Source organism: Camelus dromedarius, chromosome 1 (genome assembly GCF_036321535.1).
Source record: "Camelus dromedarius isolate mCamDro1 chromosome 1, mCamDro1.pat, whole genome shotgun sequence".
Taxonomy (NCBI): domain Eukaryota; kingdom Metazoa; phylum Chordata; class Mammalia; order Artiodactyla; family Camelidae; genus Camelus; species Camelus dromedarius.
Genome location: NC_087436.1, coordinates 112607414 through 112628766, shown reverse-complemented (window position 1 = coordinate 112628766; position 21353 = coordinate 112607414). Strand labels below are relative to the sequence as shown.

At 44.8% G+C, this 21353-nt stretch overlaps 1 protein-coding gene across 4 annotated transcripts in view; it reads right to left on the bottom strand.

Annotated features, from left to right (window-relative positions):
* Nucleotides 1-21353, bottom strand: part of PROM1 (prominin 1) — a 101204-nt gene that overhangs the window by 24739 nt on the left and 55112 nt on the right. For all 4 annotated transcript variants that reach the window (XM_031437020.2, XM_031436992.2, XM_064487895.1 and 1 more), the window contains exons 6-11: nt 21104-21167; nt 20126-20215; nt 8498-8715; nt 6493-6567; nt 4200-4263; nt 950-1109 (exon numbers count right to left, since the gene is read on the bottom strand). In XM_031437020.2, the coding sequence (XP_031292880.2) occupies nt 950-1109; nt 4200-4263; nt 6493-6567; nt 8498-8715; nt 20126-20215; nt 21104-21167 (671 nt within the window). The remainder of the gene's footprint in view (nt 1-949; nt 1110-4199; nt 4264-6492; nt 6568-8497; nt 8716-20125; nt 20216-21103; nt 21168-21353) is intronic.

Sequence of the window (21353 nt, the reverse complement as noted above, 5' to 3'; positions counted from 1 at the left end):
ATAGGCACGTTGTGACTGTCCCCTAAAGGCTTGCAATTATTGCTATTATTTTATTATTTATCTCATATCCTTGCCTAATAAATAACCTGAACAGGAATGGAAGTCTCCAGAATCTCTGTGGGTTGGGGCAGAAGGCACAGTTCCGGTGGCCAGTCATAGGGCTGAGCCTTTCAGAGAGGAGCGTGCGTCCCACATCTCATGCGATCCTGGGAACACCGAGTCTCCAAGCCCCTCCCTCCCCCACGCTCCTGTCTGAGATGCCCACCACCATCTCCCGGGGCCAAGCCCCACCCTGGCATTCTCCTAAAGGGCGAAGAGCTGGGAACGACAGCAGCTTCAGTCACGGTACTGGTTTCAAGGATGCTCTTTCTGTGAGAACCGACACCTATGTATTTATTTTATAAACCAAAGAAGAGAAAAATATTATCCAAATGCCCTTTTTAATTACTTTTAAGCTTCAAAATCCTTTTACCTGCCTTAGATAATTATAACCAAGATTCCAGAGTCCACTGACAACATCAAAATTGCATGTTATCGACTATTTGGCTCAAGAACTTCAAGTCTGCAATTTTTAATAAATGGACTGCTTCATGAATTCCCATGACATCCTTTCACAGCAAACATGCTAGTCTTTATTTTTAAGAAATTTTTGTTAATGGAGGTACTGGAGATTGAACCCAGAACCTCATGTATACTGAGCATGTGCTCTACCACTGAGCTACACCCACGCCCTGAGTCTTCTTTACATAGTTTCAACTTTAGTATCTGTGCTACCGAAGTGAACACTTCAACTTCTTAATGAACATAAACTAGGGTCAACCCATCAGGTTATGGCCTCTTTGTAGTTGGCTCTCATAAGATTGTCTTGGTTATGATGTTAAATTTTCATCCTGCCCTATGGTAGGTGTCACTCTGCTAGTTTACCAGCTCACAGGAGGCACTCACTCACCTGTACGAATCATATTCTTCCAAAGTGGGTAAATAGCGGTGGATGTAATCTTCAGTGTTATTAATGTAGTGAATGAAATTTGACAGCTTATCCTGAACAGGAATCTTTTTGCTTATATTAGTGATCTCTGAGCCAATGGAATTCAAAGTCCTCTTGATATCTGAAAACAGAGATACCTCAGTGATGCGTTTTCCAACCTAGAGGACACAGAACTTTTGCCCTGGAACTCAACTGGAAAGCTCGAACCACTTCTGGCCTTTCCCGCATTATGTACGTGTCAAAAATATGAAAAGGGTCTATGACAAGCAGGAATGTAGCTAAGCCCATAGGAAAGCAATTACTTAACAAAACAGCAAGCCATGAGAGCTGACTGTAATGATATGGTGCTGAAATCAAGCCAGAGTTTTCTTCTACTTATTTCACTAAAAAAAAAAAAAAAAAAAGGTCAGGCGATTTAAAATGTATTTTGTGCCTACCATGGGCCAGGCACTTTTATAAATGTTAACTCATTTCTTTATTCCCATTTCACTGACAGTGATGTTGAGGCCCCTGGGGGTTAAATCATTCGCCCATCTGTCTCTTTTTCAGAAAGCACTAGAAATGGGATGAAAACTCGGGTTTCTCTGACTAAAGGTTCTGTTAAATGACTTGGGGAAAATAATTTAACATTATAATAATTCCTCCATCTCTGAAATGCCACTCAAGAACAAAGTAATTCTCTAGGACTAGTTTTTGGAAGAAGTGACCCAGGTGACATTTTTGTTAAAATTATATTTGACTCATACAAATTGAGACTTATTAAAGTACATCTCTGTCTTATATGCAAGAATCAATAGGATTCCCAGTGGTTGAACAGTTTCTATTAATAGTCATCTTAATCTTTCAGAGAGGAAATAAAGTTCCAGTTTCCTGGAAAGCGTTCATCCATCCTGACAAGTCTTGGGGTCAAAGCCCTGGGGGGGGGGGTAGGGCTGTCACCTGGTCCAACACCCGCCTAAGATCTGAAGTTGGCTTTATCCACCGTGATTCTTGACATGGACATACCAAAAACATGCTAATCAGTGCAAAGTCCACCGACCCTCAAAGGCAGATAAACCTCTTTGCAGCAGCAGAAGTAAGACTGGCAGTCCTCACAATGCAGTCCCAGGGCTCCTGGTGAACTTCGGGGCGGTGGTAGCATGAGCCAAAATGAAATTACATAACATGGGGGTAGGGGGGAACTGTTTTTCAAAGCCGGTGGTTCACATCAATATACAATCTCGAGAGCTCCTAATAGGAGAGCTCAGCGTCTCCTCCAGATGGCTTGTGCACCAAAAGACCCCAGGATCCTGGACAAGGTGACCCTGCAGGTCTCTCTTTTACCCCTGGGATCTCTGGGAGTCCGGGAGATGTAGCATGGAGACCGCCCCCGTCTCCTGCGCACAGTTGCCTGAACTCAGAGTCGGGCCCCTTCTGCTCCTCAGGCTGTGCTGCCTCCCACACACCACAGCCTTGGTGACTACACATGGCTGGTGCCCTCTCTCAGCTAATACCTTCTTCAGGCCTCCATCTGGATGTTGCTTCCTCCAGGAAACCTTCCGTGACCCTCTACCCACCTTGGATTCCTTGCACACACCTCGCCCTGTTCCCGGAGGGTGATAACAAGCATCTGTAAACACACCCAGCTGACAGGCAGGAAGGGGTCAGGCCTTATTCACCTGCCATCCCCAGAGCCTAGCGGCGCCTGGCACACAGTAGGCACTCAAAGTACGCATGCAGGGTAGGACCCAATGCTCAAGACATGGGAGCTAAGGGTTATTTGTTTTGGAAGGGCATGATACTCGGCTTGATGGAATGGCTGGCACTCGCTCAGACTTGGGAAAACTCTGGCTTGTGTTTGGGTAATGACATGGCGTGCACCGGGCCTCGCTCACACAAACCGCACGCCTCGCTTGGCCAGACTTACAAGGGAGGGCCATGAGTACTGGCAGAAGAGGTCCAGAAAGGGGAAACAAAAAAAGTAAACACAGAGATTAGTCAGCAGGTGGCTACTGGGTGTGCAGCGTGGGTGTGCAAGCCCTCAGATGCTAGCTTAGGAAAGCGTGAACTCTGTCTTGAGAATCTTAACATTTTAAAGCAGAATCTAGAACAGAAGGGAACCCACAAAACATCCAAAATACTATGTCTCAGGATAAAACCCCCTTTCTAAAGTCTTAATGGGTTGAAAGAACTCTACTAGGAAAAAAACTATCAAATACCTCTAGACGGTATTTTAAAACCACTTGGTCAGGACATTGTGCTGAACACCAGAAACTGATACATTGTAACTGACTATACTTCAATTAAAAAAATAATAATAAATGAAATAAAACCACTTGGTCAACAGATAAAAAGGAAGCACTGAGAAGATGATAAGTTTTACAAAAAGAGAAGATAATCTTACATAGCTTCAGAGATTTCCCTTCTTAGCAAACAACCTTGATGGAGTCCCACCCCTGCTCAGAGAACTGTGTATACTGCATTCTTTCTCCATATCCACTCCAGATACCAAAACCTGAATTCGACATGATGCGGTCATTTGAGACCAGTGGCATTCTCTCAGCATCAGTTCTGTCTCTCCAAAATTGTGAGCATCCTTAAGAGTCTAAAACAGCATTATATCAGCATCAGAGGAACACATTCATAAAAAGACAAAATAAATCCCTCTACGGAGTATTCCTCTAAAAACAAATGAATTTTTCAAGGGGGAAGGTATAGCTCAGTGGTAGAGTGCATGCTTAGCACGCACAAAGTCCTGGGTTCAATCTCTGGTACCACCATTAGAATAAATAAATAAACCCTAATTAGCCCCCTGAAAAATTTTAAAAATTTTTAAATTTAAAAACAAACTTTAAAAAAATGAATTTTAAGTTCTTTTAGAAAATAAAATAAATTTCCAGCGAAAACAATCAGAATGTGACCTTCCAAACTGTGGACTTTGGCTGTTGTGGGCTCTGACAGCACCTGACAAAGGCGTGGCCCTCAACCAGACAGCTTCCAGCCCGCAGGCGGATGTGATGGATGCTCAATAATATTACTATTTTTGAAAATCTCCATCACGGTGTGAAGGTAACACAACTGAAATATGCGTTGAGTGTTTAAGGTTTTAGTGAAAGAATATTTTTTTAAGAGGGAAAAAGAATGATACAATTTTCAACAATACGTTTGTTTGTACTAGCAGCCAATTTCTAACAAGGAGAGATGCAAAATTACTGCCGACTGGGACTCTTACCTGATATGACGTTCGTGGTTTTACTTTCCACTGTCTCAGGTATATCATTAAAAGATGTATAGCCCTAAAAAATAGTTCAAAATAAAGTGAAATACAGAGTGAGCGGTTCGCTATTATTCATTTTCAACCTCATATGGAGTAGAGGAGCAAAATTAAAATGGAACATGCCCCCTAAGGCTGAAACGATCATATGTTCATTACCCTTTAGAGAGGACTTCCTTTAAATTGTATCCGCTGAAGATCATGTTAAAAGGTTCCCATTTTTAATGTTCAACTCATGTTACAAGTTTACATGTATCTATACTAGTGTTTCTCAATCGGGAGCCATTTGGTTCCCCAAGGAGTATCTGGCAACGTCTGGAGACATTCTGGTTATCACAGTTGTGGGGGTGCTGTTGGCCTTGTGTGGACATGAGCCAGAGGAGCTAATAAAAACCCAGCAGTGCACAGGATAGTCCCCACAACAAAGAATCATCCAGCCCCAACTGTGCTGAGGCTAAAAAGACCCTGATCTGCACAATGCACCATGTGCAGATATAAAGTGAATTTCTGAAAATAGAATCTTATTCTCCAGTGCAATTACACAGTAAAATTGGAGATCAGGTCTCATAGAAAACAGTCATGTCCTAAAACACAACTGACAAAGGATACACATTGCAGGGAGCTAAAATGAAAACCAAAACAGCCACGCCAAGCTTTCTCACTTTGCATCTAAATCCACGACAGGAAAATGTCACTATTTCCAAGCAACTCAATTCAATAGCCAGCCTTTCCTCTGGAAGGGGTTTAGTTTGTGTCTCCTACCTTCCTGCTGGTGTATTTAGGCATCCTCTAGGGGAACCGTGGCAATTACATGAACTGAATGTCTGTCCCCCCCCAAAAGCATGTGTTGAAATCCTAATCCCCAGTGAGACGTTGTCAGGAGGCCTTTGGGAGGGTGTTACGTTGTGAGAGTGCAGCCCTCACCCTCACGAATGGGATCAGTCAGTGCCCTTTTAAAAGGGCTGGACCTCAGAGCTCTCTCTACCATGCGGGGTTACAATGACGCAATGGCCATCGGCAACCTGGAAGGCGTCCTCATCAGAACTGACCATGCTGGCAGGCTGACCTTGACGTCCAGCCACCACAAATGTGAGAAACTTCTGTTGTTTATAAACCACCTAGTCTATATTCTTTCATAGCAGTGCAATCTGCTATAGCCGTTATGAGATTTATGGTGCCAGAACACTTCCACCTCAGCCCAGCAGTGCTGATGTCATTAAAAGCACGTCCCCGACTCGTTTCCTCACAGGGACTAAGCCGCTGAGCGCACCAGAGCTTGTGCTGGCTTCAGTACACCTGGTCCCTCTGTCTCTATCGGTGTTTGGACTTGTGGGGTTCACCCATCATGAGAGGCTTCGTGGCTGTAAGGGGACTCACACATCTCCCGGCTCCATTCCTTCATTTAACAAAGGAGGTGACATCAGAAGGCAAAGGCTAAGAGTTTTGAATGACTTGTTTCCGGGGACACTCACTTTGTTAGTATATGAAGATGAGTGTTGAAGAGATATTTTATAACTTTTTTATGACTATGCTAAAAGGCAGAGCCAAGAGTAAAATTCTATTCTCTTCCTTTTAGGCTATTGCGGAAATCAAGGTATTCTCGAACAATGTGGTCCCTGCCTTTTTTAGGGTTTACAGTCCAGGGGGATAATCGAGACATGAAAGCAATAATCACAATTATGAGGAAATTAACAAAAAATATTTGCAATGCTGTAAGGATGTATTAAAAAGGGTTTGACCTGGTCAAGAAGCCCAGGAAAAGTCTCACTAAGAAAGTGATGTATAAAACTTAAAGGAGCTCGGCCTTAGTAGCCCAAGAAGGGAGGCAAAGGGGAGGGGGAAGGACGAGAGCGCGGGCAGAGCGCCCAGCATGTGCACACGTGCAGAAGCGGAAAGAAACAAAACGCGGCTGACTCACAGGCCGAGTGGGAGAGCGTCTGTGTCAGAATCAGCATGGGGTCCAACACCAAGCCCACCAAATTCTGAGCCCCAGGAAGGTGAGATCATGTTTTTCTTTTTGTCTCTTACGGTCCTAGCATTGTGCTTGGCATAAAATAGATACACGATAAAAAAAAATTCCTGAATTGGAATGAATAGAATTACCCGGAGGATAACACCGATCACCGTTCTTGGCCACCCTCCTCCAGAGCATCACTGCTTTTCTGCTGTTACCTGTTTTCTTATGTACTGTTCTACTCTTTAAAATAATCTAAAATGAGCTACTGTATTTTTTTTTCCCCAAAAAACATACCTCTTGGATCAAGCCGGACAAATTTGTTTGAAGAACATCACTCATATTAGCAATTTGCTTATCCAAAGGTGGGAGCTGAAATTTTATAAAACAGAATATTAGGCAAGGTGGTTTCCCCCAAAATTATTTGTCATAAAAATGGGAATCATCTTACACCCAAGTCCCGAAGTCTCTATATTTCAGGGTATGATCTAAGAGTATTATTTGGGGAAAACACATTTAGCTCAGAATGGGCTCTACAAGCATTAACTTTTCAACGTTTGAAGGTCTCCTGTTGCAGTCAGCTAAAAATGAGGGAAAGAAATTTAACACAGATTGAGTATGTGTGACCTCACAATGTCAGGTACTGAACAGTGTTGAATACAGTTGTAAATAACCTTTGAAAAAGCATGTTTAAAAGTAATAGTCAGTGGTTATCTTGGTGAGTGGCCTGGAATAAATATTTTATTTTACAGCATTACATATGGATGTAAGTGTTCTATCTCTTTCCAATACTGGGACAGAGATCATGGGCCTCTGACACAATGTACCGAGAAGGACACTGTATCATTTTTGTGACACCCTGACAAATACGCATAACAAATCTAATCATGAGGGAACATTGGACAAAGCAAAATTGAAGGTCATGCTTTAAAATAAATGGCCCGCAATCTTCAAAAAAAAACTGAGACTGTTCCAGATCAAAGGAACTAAAGAGACATTACAGCTAAAGACCGTGTACTCTAAACTGGATCTCAGACTGGAAAAAGAAAAAGCAGTTTAAAAGAGCATTTTTTGGAAAAATCGGCAAAATTTGAATATAAACTGTGGATTTGTTAGTGGTATTGGGTCAACGTTATATGCCCTAATTTTGATCATCCAAATGTTATGTAAAGTTAGGAAATCCACTGAAATATTTAAGGGTAAAAGGGAATAATGTCTGCAACTTACCTCCAAATGACTGAGAAAAGAGCAAAATGCACAGTACACAATACTAAATTTGCACATATATGGTGGTATGAAGAGAAAGATGGCAGATACAGAGATAAATTAAGCACATGGACCCAAATGTTGACATCTGGTGAACGTGGATAAAAGCTGTGAACAAGGGTTCCTTATACCAATCTTGCAAATTTTCTGCATGTATTAAAAGCACATCAAAAATAAAAGATACCCCAAAAGGACTTGATTTCAAATAACCTAAATGCAACTATAGGTCCTAGGCTCTGAAAAACTGTTCGATGACAAGAAAAGTGACTGTAGTAGATTCGCAGACACAGATGTTGAATGTGACGTGTGTGAATGAAACCGACTCACGGGATGTGAAGGTGAGGAAAATGTAGCTATGTTAAAATACTGTTGTGTATAAAGTGTGGTGTGTATATATCACAATGCTGATATATGATTATTTTATCTACAACCCAGAACTTTATATATTCAAGTTGCTCCAAATTCTTTTTTTTTCTAATCTCTTTGGGAATATGGGAAATTACCCAATATTTAGGCATATGTGGTTAATATACTAGGCTCACCATTTTTAAATCTATTTTAATTTTTAAAGGTCTACAAAAATGCATTCGACTTCCTTTTTCTTTTTTAAAGCTGAATGTATCACAGATACAGAGAACACACTGGTGGTTCCCAGTGGGGAGGCGGAGGGGGAGGGGCGATACAGGGAGAGGGGATTAAGAGGCACCAACTATGATGTATAAAAAAAGCTACAGGGATATACTGCACAACACAGGGAACACAGCCTGTATTTTATAAAATGCACATTGAAACTACCAAAGTAAAATTTAAATTAAATTTAAAAAGAAGAATCTGAAAAAAAAAAAGCTGAATTCATTCTGATGTTTCATCAGATCAGTCGCAGAGAACTCCCAAGGAGGGTCTCCCGCGACTCCTTCTCTCCTGCTGCCACTGTTCTACCGCGACACAGACCCGGTCACCAAGCACCTGACGGGCGAGCCCCTCCTTATCAGCCTTCCCCAGCTGGCGCTGCCCCGGAGCCAGGGCCCCCCCTCACCTGACTGAAGTCCACGCTGACATCCAGGTAGCTTAGAGAGCTGTTGATGTGGTCGCAAGTGGTGGCTGCCGAAGGCACCTGGCACGCGGGGTCCTTGAGGGATAGCGCCAGGTCCTTCTGAACGTCACTCAGGTTGGCACTCAGCTGTGCGGATGACTGTTTCATGTCCATTAAGACACTGTTCACCATCACCAGGGCTTCTTCGGTCTCTCTGATGGCTGCAGGAACACAGTCCACTTCAGAACAGAGGCACTCACTAGGCCAGCAAGTGGAAAAATCCCTTCTCATCTACAAAAGTCCTCTAAGGGAACTTGAGATGAACTTGTAAATGACACTGGAGGGCAAAGCAGGGGACCCTGCTGTGAGGGGGCGTCTGGCGGGGAAATGCAGGGACACTGCTGGCCTCCTCTGCCCCTGCCAGCTGCTCCCACCAGCTCAGCTTTCCCACCGGGGGGCTCTTTCCAACAAGCAGGGGCGAGGGTCAACCCCCAGAAATGTGCCCGGGACGGGTGGGCACAGCATGAACTGGCCAGACTGGAGCAGCAGCGGCAGGGAAAGGTGTCGCCCCCCTAGCCTTGCCCATGAAGAGGTCAGCCCACACAGGCTAGCACCTTCCATAGCAAGCAGTTTTAACTCACATAAAAACTAGTCACCCCAAGTCAGATTTTAGCTGTGGACATTCAAAGAGCTGTAATTAAACACAGGGCAGCGGTTACAATCACAGGTTGGGATGCAGGCAAGCCAAGGTGCAGGTCCCAGCCTCACTACCCGCTGTGTAAACAGACGCCGATTCCTGAACACTGGCAATTTCTTCATCTGAAAACGGTGAAACCACCACCACCAGGCTCATACTGCAAACTGTGAGGTTAGGATGACCAGGCTGAAATTCCTCAGTGGCACTGAGTCCACCTGTTAAATGTTGGAAGCTCCACCGCCGAGGACACGTCCCTAGACTAGGAAATCCCTATTCCGTCATTTGCTACCCTGGTCTCTCTGGGGCGTAGAAATTCAAGGCTAGGCAAGGAGCAAACTGACAACTCTTTTCCACAGTGACTGAAAATCAAAGCAGTGAAAGAGGTGAAATTTAAATTACAGGGCAATGCTTTTCTTCTAAGCAAATAAGTCTGGGCTCACAAAACAGATGCTGGGGGCACCAAGTCACAACAGCGTGCTGCTAGGGAAAGTGTGCCTTTAAAAACTAGTGTCCCCAAATTCCCCTGGCAACCACATGAAACTCGGTGCTAACACCACACACACACATTTTCATGTGTTGTGGCCTCTTGCCAAAAGCAGCGTGCAGTCTCACCCCAGGTCTTCTACCACCTTGTTCTAGCACGTTTGGCAAACTCCTTCACCTCTCGGAACCTGGTTTGCATACCTGCAAATTAGAGGCTGGGTGGGAGGTTGGGTGGGTCATCTCCTGGTTATAAGGCGAGTCTGTGCTTCTAGGCTGGACCTTAGCAGGTATGCTCGTAGGAGGTGGCACTGCCCGTGTCATCCAAGATGGTGCCACAACCCAGCCTTGATGATTCTCTCAGAGATCTGGGGAGGTCTCCAGGATTGGACTGTATGACCCTCGGCCCCCAGTTCTATCACCTTCTCCGAATAGAAAATTTTAGAGTCTGCTACAATCTTTTCTCCTGACTTAAGGCCCAGTCATATCTTGACGATATTTGAGATTACAATATTAATAAAGACTTTATCAAAAAGTCGCTCTGAGCCCCAGTTGCTCATTTTCCATCTATCTCCCAGGATTATCAGCAAAGCATGGAGCAGGTACCCAGCCCAAATTAGAGGTTCAATAAATACCTACCATAAGGAAGCAAGACTCAAAGAACACAGTGCCAGCTAGAAACACACAGGAGGATGCAAAAGACCATGCCAAAATCACACAACACACACCTCACATCTTAATGTTCTGTGGTTTACCTCTCATAGCCCCTTCCGCCTTGACTTCAAGATGAGTTATTTTAAGGTAAGAGACAAACAAACAACAACAACAAAGAATGGACAATAAAATAAGTGGATGGCCCAGAAAACGTGTGTCCGTTTAGGCGCCATGTGTAGACATTCTGGATTATGGGTACTAGGCTGCCATGTCCCAAGAAGGACTGAGAAGTAATAAATACATTTATTTTCCAAAGGCTTCAAAGCATTTTATAAAATGTCTACTGGGTCATAACTCTGGGAGTCATTCCAAGCCTACCAAGATCACATATATTATGTATCTGAAGTCAGTGGAAAGGTATTCTAGAATCTCAATTTTAGCTAATTAACATTTTACCAGCTCATAGCACACTTCCTTTAGAGGTCCTACCCTGCAGCTCAAATACGACCTGCACCAATCCATCTGCATGTTTCTACTTTCTCCAAAGGCCACAAGACACATGCAGCTGAAAGGAATTTTTAGCAAAACATTTGCCGAAGCAGTTTATTAAGTACATTTTAAGACGCTCTGGCAACACCAGAGGCTAAACTCTAACGTATTCAGGCTGGCTTTTTTAAAAAATACAGACAACTTCAATACAAATACAGAAAGCACTGAAATGAAAAAACATCTGTGTTAATTGGCTTTAATCCAAGAGAACTATAAAGCAAACAGGAAAAGCTGGGCAAACCACGGGGCAAAGTAAACATGCACTGACCCGTCTGCATATTTCTGCACGGCCTTTACCTTCACAGAATTTTGAAGCTGGAAGAGATCTTGGCAGACCCCTGCTCCAAAGGCACTGACTCATGAGGGATCTGGGGTGCAGAGGTGCCCAGCATCACCCTGGGGTCACACCAGCTCTTGAACTCCAGATTCCTAACTCCTCTTCCAAACTGACACTGAGCTGTGTTGCCGTGGACGGCCCAGAAGCACCCTGCATCATCACTCCCGAATGTGCCCAAATATCACGGAGTCAAGGCAGCACAGGCCTTAGAGTCAGACCAGGGTCTGAATCCCAGCTCCCAGCCACCACTTCCCGGCTATCTTATCTCAGACAAGTTAGACGATCTCTGAGACTCACTGTCTCGAGCTGGCAAAATGGGGGTAACCAGATCCATCCCACAGAGCAGTTGTGAGCACTGACTGACAGAACACAGGAGAGTACTTGGTGCACAGCATTAGCACATGGCAGGCCCCCAACACTCAACAGCTTTCTAAATTTGACTTCATGGCTCATCATTTCTACAAACACTTGCTTTGTTGGACTTTGCTGGCTGACATCTCAGAAGCCCTCTTCCATGCGGCAGCAGTTTGGGTAATGCAGGATCCACCCTCAGCTTAAGGAGTGGGCCTTGACTGCCCCCAGCCAACCTATTTCCCCTCCGTAGCACCGGTTCAGAGCTGGCCATGGGCCCTTGATGGCCCAACTGGAGGGAAATCTGGTTGAGCAGGAGGACCAGTGTGGCTGGAGCCAGCCCTCTTTCAACTGCAAAGGGAGTTTGCATTAGAGTGGTGCAGACATTGTAGAGAACAGCTAGATGGAAAGTGGCTCACCGCTAGATCAAGCCTCACCTGAAGCTAGTTTCAGGTGCATGAGCCAATAATCCACTCAGTCGAAAGCCAGATAGAGATAGGTTTTCTGTATGAATCAGGCAAACATCCCATGATTACTCAAAAAATGCTTATAAGAGAATGAAAGAGATGACTGGAGAGATTTGATTGTAAAAGGTCACAGAGCCAACCCAAATAATCATTAATCCACTGGTGAAGTGTAAATAAACACTCGAGGGTGGGATGGAGGGCCCTAGAGGATCGCCAGCAAGAGTGATGCCGGAGGCAGCAGAGAGTGAAGGCTATCGGACAAGGGTGGTGAACTCTGAAGGCGAAGGGAGGAGGAGCCGCTGGACCCCCACTCTCATCACAGTTCCGCTCCTGCCAGTTAAGTAGTAGTATTTCCTGCTAAGACACAGGCCTGGGTGAGGTGGGGGGTGGGGGGAGGCGGGCGGTGAGGGGGACAGCTATGGAAGGAAGCTTCTCCAGGGAGGACGTCCGGGCTTCATTCTCCTCCCCGCAGTGGGAATGCTCAAACACCAAGTGACAAAGTCGTCTCTGAAGACTGTTCCCTCAGCTCTAATCACAACCCAGGGCTCCTTGTTTCTGATGTAATCTGGTTCCCTGGATAAACCTGAACTATTTAAGGTGAAATCGGAGGTTTTTCAACTGTGCCTGTGAATAGAATTCAGGAGGATTTATGAGCTTGGAAGAAAAGAGTCTAACCAAAGCAAACCCCCCTTTTTATTTCCACTCTAGTCACATTTAACCTTTGATTCTCTTACGAAAGTGGACAGCCAATCTCTGGCAGTTTCTCTGACTGTCACTAAAAAGTCAGAAATATTTTTATTTAATATTCAGTGTTTGCTGATATACTGTGTCTGCTCATGGCTATTCTGAAATTATGACAGTTATCAGACCCCTACTAGACGCCACTAGCTAATGACGTTAATAAACAAGCACATGCTACTGCTCTGCAGATTCATTTTTTTAATATTTTGATATTTCAACCCAACTGGTCTCCTTTATGACCTTGTATCTTTTATGTGATGTATTTAAAAATATTCTGAGGAAAAGTCCATAGAGTTCACAAGTCCATAGTACCAAAAATGTCAAGGACCCCCGATCTAAATTTCTGCCATGTACTGATCCGGTGGGTGGTTCTCCTTAGGCAGTTCAGGAAACATCTTTCTGCTGCTTGACAAGGATGAATTGATCATCAGAGCCATCACGGGGACAGACAGGAGCCACCCCTCAACCAATGAAAGCCCAAATTCCAGTACGCTTGGTCAATAAGAAGGCATCTTTTGTTTTGTTTTGTTTTTGGTTTTGTTTCGGTTTTAATTTAAAAGGGACTTACTTCAGCTTATGAAGGCTGAATTTTCAACAGACCAAGCAAGGCAGACCTGCCGACGTTGGGGTAAAATTAGCTGTTCTCAACAACTTCCTCCCAGCCTCGCGTGGCGTGAAGCACACTTGTTGGCCACTCGGACGAGTGTGCCAGGGGCAAGAGGAAGCTCTCCAAAGCGGGTCCCTCCCTGCTTCTTGTGTTCCCCATGTCAGCAAAGGACACTGCCTAGTTAGAGAGGAAGTGGTGTTTCCAATCTCTTTCTCTGGCTGTCCTAAAGCAGAGAAGTAAGAGTGGGTCAGAAAGCACTAGAGGGAAAAAAGCATCCAATTTAACCAAAGAACATAGGTTTCAAGTTCTGGGCTTTTCTTTGCAATGTGGGGCTCATCATAGCTCCCTGCCTGTATCCCAGGGACATGATGACAAGTACACGGAATACATATATACTTTAAAAGGTGTTTGAAAAACCACAAAATCCTATACAAATATCAGGCATTATTTTCATACCTATGGGAGGATGGAGAGCACACCACCATTGTGGGAGGCCGAGTAGCTCTGCGGGGACAGTGGAGTTAAGGAGTGGCTTTTCAGCACCGTTGACTGGCTGGGGGAATCATTTGGGAGGAGGATTTGCAGGAATGCGGATTCCTTGGGTACCAGCCTGTACAACGGCTGCCACGTGAAAGGCAATGTCAACACTCAAGGAACGAGGGCTGTGAAATCTCACCTAGAGGTGAGGGTCGAAGCAAGCCTCGGCACACCCGCCACACACACACTCTCTCTCTCTCAAATCTGTTTCTTTTTGTTTTGTTTTTGGCACAGATGCAACACCGGAAAGAGGATTTAGGGAAGTCCGCCCTTCCTGTGAGTAGAGGGCCCCACCCACCTCCCAGATCAGAGACATCCTGGCTTCAGTGTAAAAATGGGCTGAAACCAAGGAAGGTGGTTTTCATTGTTTCAAGCATCTTTTCAAATGAGAAAGAGCTTTCATCTTTCATCTCTAAGCAGACCTGATGCCTCACATATGAAGATCCTGCCAAAGGCCTTTGCTGGCTCTTTTTGTAACTAACACCATTTAGTTTTCAATAAAGGACAATAATACACTGTTTGGGAGCCAACTTTTGGCCATGATAACAAAGACTTCATCTTCTGTCTTAAGTGTGATTATTGGAGGAAAGAAATGTTAAAGCTCAGGTGTAAGAAAATGTACTAATTAACAGGAATAGGACGTTACACTCCTTGCACACTGAGTCCTTCATCTAAGACAGCGCCCCCTACGAGTCCACCGTGTTATCATTTTTGTGTGTTTATTCTTTCCCTATTATTTTTTTTGGCTCCGGAGTGGGTCATCTTTCCGTTTTTAAGGATTATCAAACTTCCCTGATTCAATGACTCCTTTCACTTTCTTTTTTGCATTAACTTTAATGAAATGAAGATGCATGTTTGATCAATATTGTATTTAGTTTAATGTGATACTTTCCTCTTTCCCCAAAAAGTTCTTTCTTAATCCAATGGTCTATATAATACACGCTGCCTGAAAATCAGGTATAAATCTGAAAAGGTGTCACAGATAACATCGTATATATTGGCTGGGAAAATCAGACGATTTTAGTCCTTCTCCATGTGTCAGAGCCCAGATAGTAAATTGATGCTTTAGGGAAATAACGGACACGCTTGACTGTCCATGGTATTAGTTATCTGTTGCTGCACACATGTTATCCCCAAAAGTTAGCAGCTTAAAACTGCAAATGTTTATTATCTCACACAGTTTCTGAGGGTCAGAAGTCTGGGGTTAGCTGAGCAGGGTTGTTCTGGCTCAGGGTTTCCCCTGAGGTTGCACCCAAGCTGTCAGCTGGGGCTGCATCTGTCTGAAGACTGCTGGGGGCTGGAGGACCAATTTCCCAGTCAATCACGTGGTTGGCAGGAGACCTCAGTTCCTCACCATGTGGGCCCCTCTCTAGGGCGGCTCACCACACAGCAGCTGACTTCCCAATGTGTGTGATTAGTGAGGGAGAGAGATGGGAGCCCAGAAGTGACACACCATCACCTCTGCCCTATTTGCTATATTGCATTAGCCACACAGACCTCGTGTCATGGTGCGGGAGACTCACGTGATGATGGGACCACCAGCAGGCTGCGGTCACTGGGGCCATGGTGAAGGCTGGGGACCACACCCACTGTGGTAGGCTGTTCTAGTGATGGTCCCCATACATTGGTGCCGCACTAAGTTCACACCCTTGGGTAGTCTCTTCCCACACTAGGCTTGGCCATGTCACTCCCTGCAGCCAGTGGGACAATAACAAATGTGACACAGCAGAGATTTGAAAGGGGCTGGAGCACTGGGGCTCCCCCTTCCTGCTGCTTGCAGAACCCGTGGCTGGCAGGTGAGGCAGCACCAGCGAGCCTGCTGGGTGATGGGGCACATGGCTCCGCTGCCCTCGTCAACAGCCTCCTGATGGCCAGAGGTGAATGAGGACATCATTCATCACCCAGCCCCAGGCTGGACGGGCAGCTGACTGCAGACATGTCTGAGAGCCCAGTGGAGATCAGCTGAGCTAACCTGAAGCAGGAATGCCACCCTATTGACCCACAGAATCAGGAGCTAAACAGATGACTTGTTTCAAGCCATTAAGTTTGGAACAGACTGTGTTATGCAGCAAAGGTCAGTTGATACAATCATCCGGTGGCCTCGGCTCTGCTCCCTCCTTTCTGATTGTTTCAGAAATACATGGCAATGTGTTGAACAAGCCCCTCACAAACCACACAGCACGCATGCCTGTTCCTTTAAGCAATGGATTATCAACCCGAGTGCTCCTTAGAATCATCTGGAGTTTTTAACAACGAAACATAACAGGAGAGGCACAGAACATCAGCCAGGGTCCTCCCGAGAGCCATAAACTCAGAGTCTATCGAGGGAGGGTATTTTTTAAAGGCTCACCTGGTGATTCTAATAAGCACCCAGGCCTGGGAGCGACAGATCAAAGCAGTAGTTTTCAGAACGTGGTTCTTGAACCAGCAGCAGCAGCAGCATCCCCTGGGAGCTCGTTAGACCTGGAAAGCCTCAGGCCCACTCCGGACCAACTGAATCAGAAGCTTACGGCGGGGCACCGGCAGCTGTGTTCTTACAAGACTCAAGGTGATTGCAGTGCACCCTCAAGTTTGAGAACCACAGGTCTTCCATAGCAAGCACGCCTTTTCAGCCCCTTCAGCCACTGCCAGGGGCACTGGCTAAGAGGACTGAGGCCAGGCCTGCTGTCATTTGTGATATAAAGGAGCACAGGAGACAGTGTCCCTCTTCCTCATGTGACATATATGAGAGTCACATGTACCTGGAGCTACACAGGAGAGCCACACCAACACACAAAGGGTAACACGAGGGAAGCTGAAGGGCAGGGGACACCCTGACAATGTTATTGAACCACTGAAGCAACCAACCCCTCACAGCCGATACCCTGTCATGGGTGATATATTTTCTATTGTTTAAGCCACTCAAGTGATCTTTAGCATTGATATCATATCACCTTCAAAAGATCTCTAATTATGAGAATTATCTCCTAAATTCCGATGAAAACAATTTTAATCTCACTGAAATACATAAATAGATAAATAGATAGATAGATAGACAGACAGACAGATACAGTCATAGAGCACACTGAAGGCAACTGAAAAAAATCACATTCCTCAAAAAACTAAAAATAGACTTACCATATGATCCAGCAATCCCACTCCTGGACGGATATCCAGAGGGAACTCTAATTCGAAAAGATACATGCACCCCAATGTTCACAGCAGCACTATTTACAGTAGCCAAGACACAGAAGCAACTTAAATGTCCATTGACAGATGACTGGATAAAGAAGCTGTGGTATATTTATACAATGGAATACTACTCAGCCATAAAAAAGAATAGAATAATGCCATTTGCAGCAACATGGATGGACCTGGAGACTGTCATTCTAAGTGAAATAGACCAGAAAGAGAAAGAAAAATACCACATGATATCATTCATATGTGGAATCTAAAAAAAAGAAAGAAAGAAAGAAAGAAAGAAAGAAAGAAAGAAAGAAAGAAAGAAAGAAAGAAAGAAAGAAAGAAAGAAAGAAAGAAAGGAAAGAACAAAAAAAAAAGAAGACACTAACGAACTTATCTATAAAACAGAAACAGATTCACAGATATGGTAAACAGACCCATGGTTACCAGGGGGAAAGAGGGTGAGAAGGGATAAACTGGGAGTTTGAGAATTGCTAATATTAACTACTATATATAAAATAGATTAAAAACCCAAATTTTTTCTATATAGCACAGGGAGCTATATTCTATATCTTGCAGTAAACTATAATGAAAAAGAATATGAAAATGAGTATATGTGTGTGTATGTATAACTGGGACATTATGCTATCCACCAGAAATTGACATACTGTAACTGCCTATACCTTAATAAATAAATAAATAAGTCATGAAGTTAAACAAATGACTAGAGACATCCAAAGTAAATGGTCAGTGGATAAAGCTGTGGTATATCTATACAATGGAATACTATTCAGCCATAAAAAATAATAAAATAATGCCATTTGCAGCAACATGGATGAACCTGGAGATTGTCTTTCTAAGTGAAGGAAGCAAGAAACAGAAAGAAAAATATCACATGCTATCACTTACATGTGGAATTAAAAAACAAAAACAAAAACAAAAAAAACAAATTTATTTACAAAACAGGCTCACAGACATAAAAAACAAACTTATGGTTACCAGGTGGGGAAGGGATTGAGAAAGGATAAACTGGGAGTTTGAGATTTTACAGATACTAACTAATATATACAAAATAGATAAACAACAAGTTCATACTGTACAGCACAGGGAACTATATTCAATATCTTGTAGTAACTTATGGTGAAAAAGAATGTGAAAACGAATATATGTATGTTCCTATATGACTGAAGTATTGTGCTGTACACCAGAAATTGACACATTGTAAACTGAATATACTTCAATAAAAATATATTTAAAAAAAAGTAAAGGGTCAGGAAGCTTGTCGACTCAAAAGGAGCTGCCTACCAACTGAGGCAGGGTGATGAAAGAATATAGTCCATTTTCTACTTTATACCCAGTGAACTCACAATATCCTAAACTTAGACAATTAAGGTAAGGGCCACAGGCATTTACTCATTCAAGAAATGATCATCTCTCTGCTCCAGTCCAGAGGCTGCAAGAGGTACAGGGAATAAAGGGTGAACAAAATCAACAGATCCTGTCCTGAAGGAGCTCGTGGTGTACTACAGAGGCAATGCTGTAAATGCCATGAATAAGCCGTGTATTCAGGGTTACAAAGTGAGCAGCAGAAACACGGAGTTATCATGCTCCCCTGTGGGAGGGGAGGGGGTGGGGAAGCTTGCAGAGGAGAGAACGCTTAGCTCAGGGCCACGAGGCAGGTAAGATGAGGTGGGGTTCTGTGGCACCCCAGGCAGAGGAAACACACGCAGTACGGGATCTGGGAGAGAATGACACCATCAGGGACTTACAGCAGGATGACCACCTGGATTCATGGCCTGGAATGGAAGGCGAGGGGCTCTGGCAGAAGAGAGACTGGAATGACAGGCAGGGGTCAGGCATGGAAGGAAGGGAAGAAGGAAGGAAGGAAGGGAGGAAGGGAGGAAGGAAGGGAGGAAGGGAGGAAGGAAGGGAGGAAGGGAGGAAGAAAGGAAGGAAGGGAGGAAGAGAAGACTACATGGAAGAAGTTAGGACAGGAAGGCGAGGCCATGGGTCTCAGCAGTCACTCCCCTCTCTGGACCTCAGTTTCTCTGCATGGGAAATGGTTGGTGACGAGGAGAACAGGTGTCTGGAGCCGTCTAAGGCGTCAAGAGCAGAGGAAACATCTTCAGACCGTAGCCGGAGCCTTCGCAGAGTCAAGGGGAAGGGCAGGGAAAGGCCCTTCCCATTAGTTAATAAGACTAATCTGACTGGCCCCTGGTTGTTCTGTACGTCAACGTGTTTCTGTACCTCCCTGAGTCCTTGAAATCTAAGACGGGAGGTGTTATGCCAAAAGGAACAGGCATAATTTCCCAGCTTCCACCCAATTCATTCTCTTATGGCCCATTTTCTCAGGAATACAAGCTCATGAAAATGAAATTCAGATTGGCAAAATGACAAAAGTTTTGCATAGATGAAACTGTCTTCTCCATCAAACGCTTAGAAAACGACATTTTCTCAACATCGGGAAGGGCCCGGGAGGTCTTTTTTCACTGCAGTTGAATATGTAGTTTATTAATTAACATCAGTATATCTGCTCACTTACATCAGTGATCACAGCAGCTTACGATACAAACATATTCTCCTATTGCATCAGAAGTTGTTCTCTCAGGGGGAAAAGGAAAAGGAAGCCAACAAACTCCAAAAGACCTAAAATCTGCAGGAGGAGCTGACAAGTTTTTTCTGTCAAGGGCCAGGCCATCATATGTGGGCTTCGTGGGCCCCCTGGTGCATCGATTCAGCTCCGTGTGACAGTGTGGCAGCTGCCACAGGTGATGTCTGCACAGGTGAGCACGGCTGGGTTCCAAGAACTTTATTTACAAAAGCAGCTGGCGGGCCCCTATCAAATTCTGCTACTATTATTTCAAATGACTTTTAGGTCATTTGTACAATAGCTTTAGCACAGGCTTTTTTTAAAAAAAGTTTTAAAAAACAGACTCTAGCGAGACCCCACCCCCGCTGACTCGCAGGGAAAAGAGAAGCCAGAGAGGGAGGCTGGGGAGCCGGGGACTCCGGGTGCAAGGCTGTCCGGGTCTTTGTGCCATGTGCTTACCTTCTGCCATGGCCTTGACATTATCCAGCGCGGGGACCACCCTGGGTCTCAGCTTTTCGTAAATGCTGCCTCCCAGCAATAATTTAACATCTAAATTCAAAGAAGCAGAAGGGGCGGTGAGGGTGGGTTGCACTGATTGCCTACCCTCCTACCGCTCAGTCTCTTCACGCTGCAAGGTGTCCTTGCCTGGAAGATTCTCTGTAGTCTCTCCCGCCCTGAAATCCCCTTTCACTCCAGACTCCGTTCAGGCGTGGACCCTCGCCTTGGGGATTTCATCGCCTTCTTCAAAGCCCCCACACCAGCGGTGCCCCCCGGGAAAACTTAATCACCGCAGAGGGGTCCCTAATCTCTCCAGCTGGACCAGGGTTTCTGAACCCTGGCACGTCGACACTGAGGGCCTGATCCTTCTTTGTTGTAGGGGCTGTCCTGGGCACTGAGGGCTTTTCCCTGCATCCCTGGCCTCTACCGATGGATGCCAGCAGCGCTGCTCTCCCCTCCTCACCCCGTAGGGACAACCGGAATGCCTCCAGATGTTGCCAAATGTTGTCTCGAAGGCAATACAGCCCCTGGTTCCTGAACACTGGGCTGTGTGTGAGTGCCACGTGGGCGCGCAGGGACCGGCACCACCCACCTGTCCCTCTAGTCCCAAAGCCACTGGTTTCTCCGGTAGGTCCATGTCTGTCTCTAACGATGGACCTGCCAGAGACCCATCTCCTCTCCCACGTGGGGAGTGAAGACCGGGTGATGGTGACCGCAGGGAAGCAAAAGCATTCTTACAATAAATGCTAGGTTTTCCTCACTGAGGAACAAACTACACATTGTCAATAGCACTGAGGAACCACTGACCTGCTTTCCCCTGCTTTCACGCAGAAAATGTAGAAACAACTACTTCAGTTCTTCCTCCATGTTTTATGGGAAGTGGCCATAGCATCTTCCAGCCAAAACAAACAATTTGAGGCAAGTTTAGATTTTACTTACTGTCCAGATCTGAGAATGCCTTTGCCTTAGTGATGGTGTACTGGTCCAGTACATAGTCGATTTGCTAAACACAAAAACAAAAACAAAAAACTAAATGAAACCGCCTCTTCTCCTTAGAAGCCACAGTAGGAAGACGTTTAACACTACTTTATACAAAACAGATGAACAAGGTCCCACTGTATAGCACAGGGGACTGTATTCAATGGCTCATAATAACCTATAATGAAGAGGAATATGAGAAAGAATATAT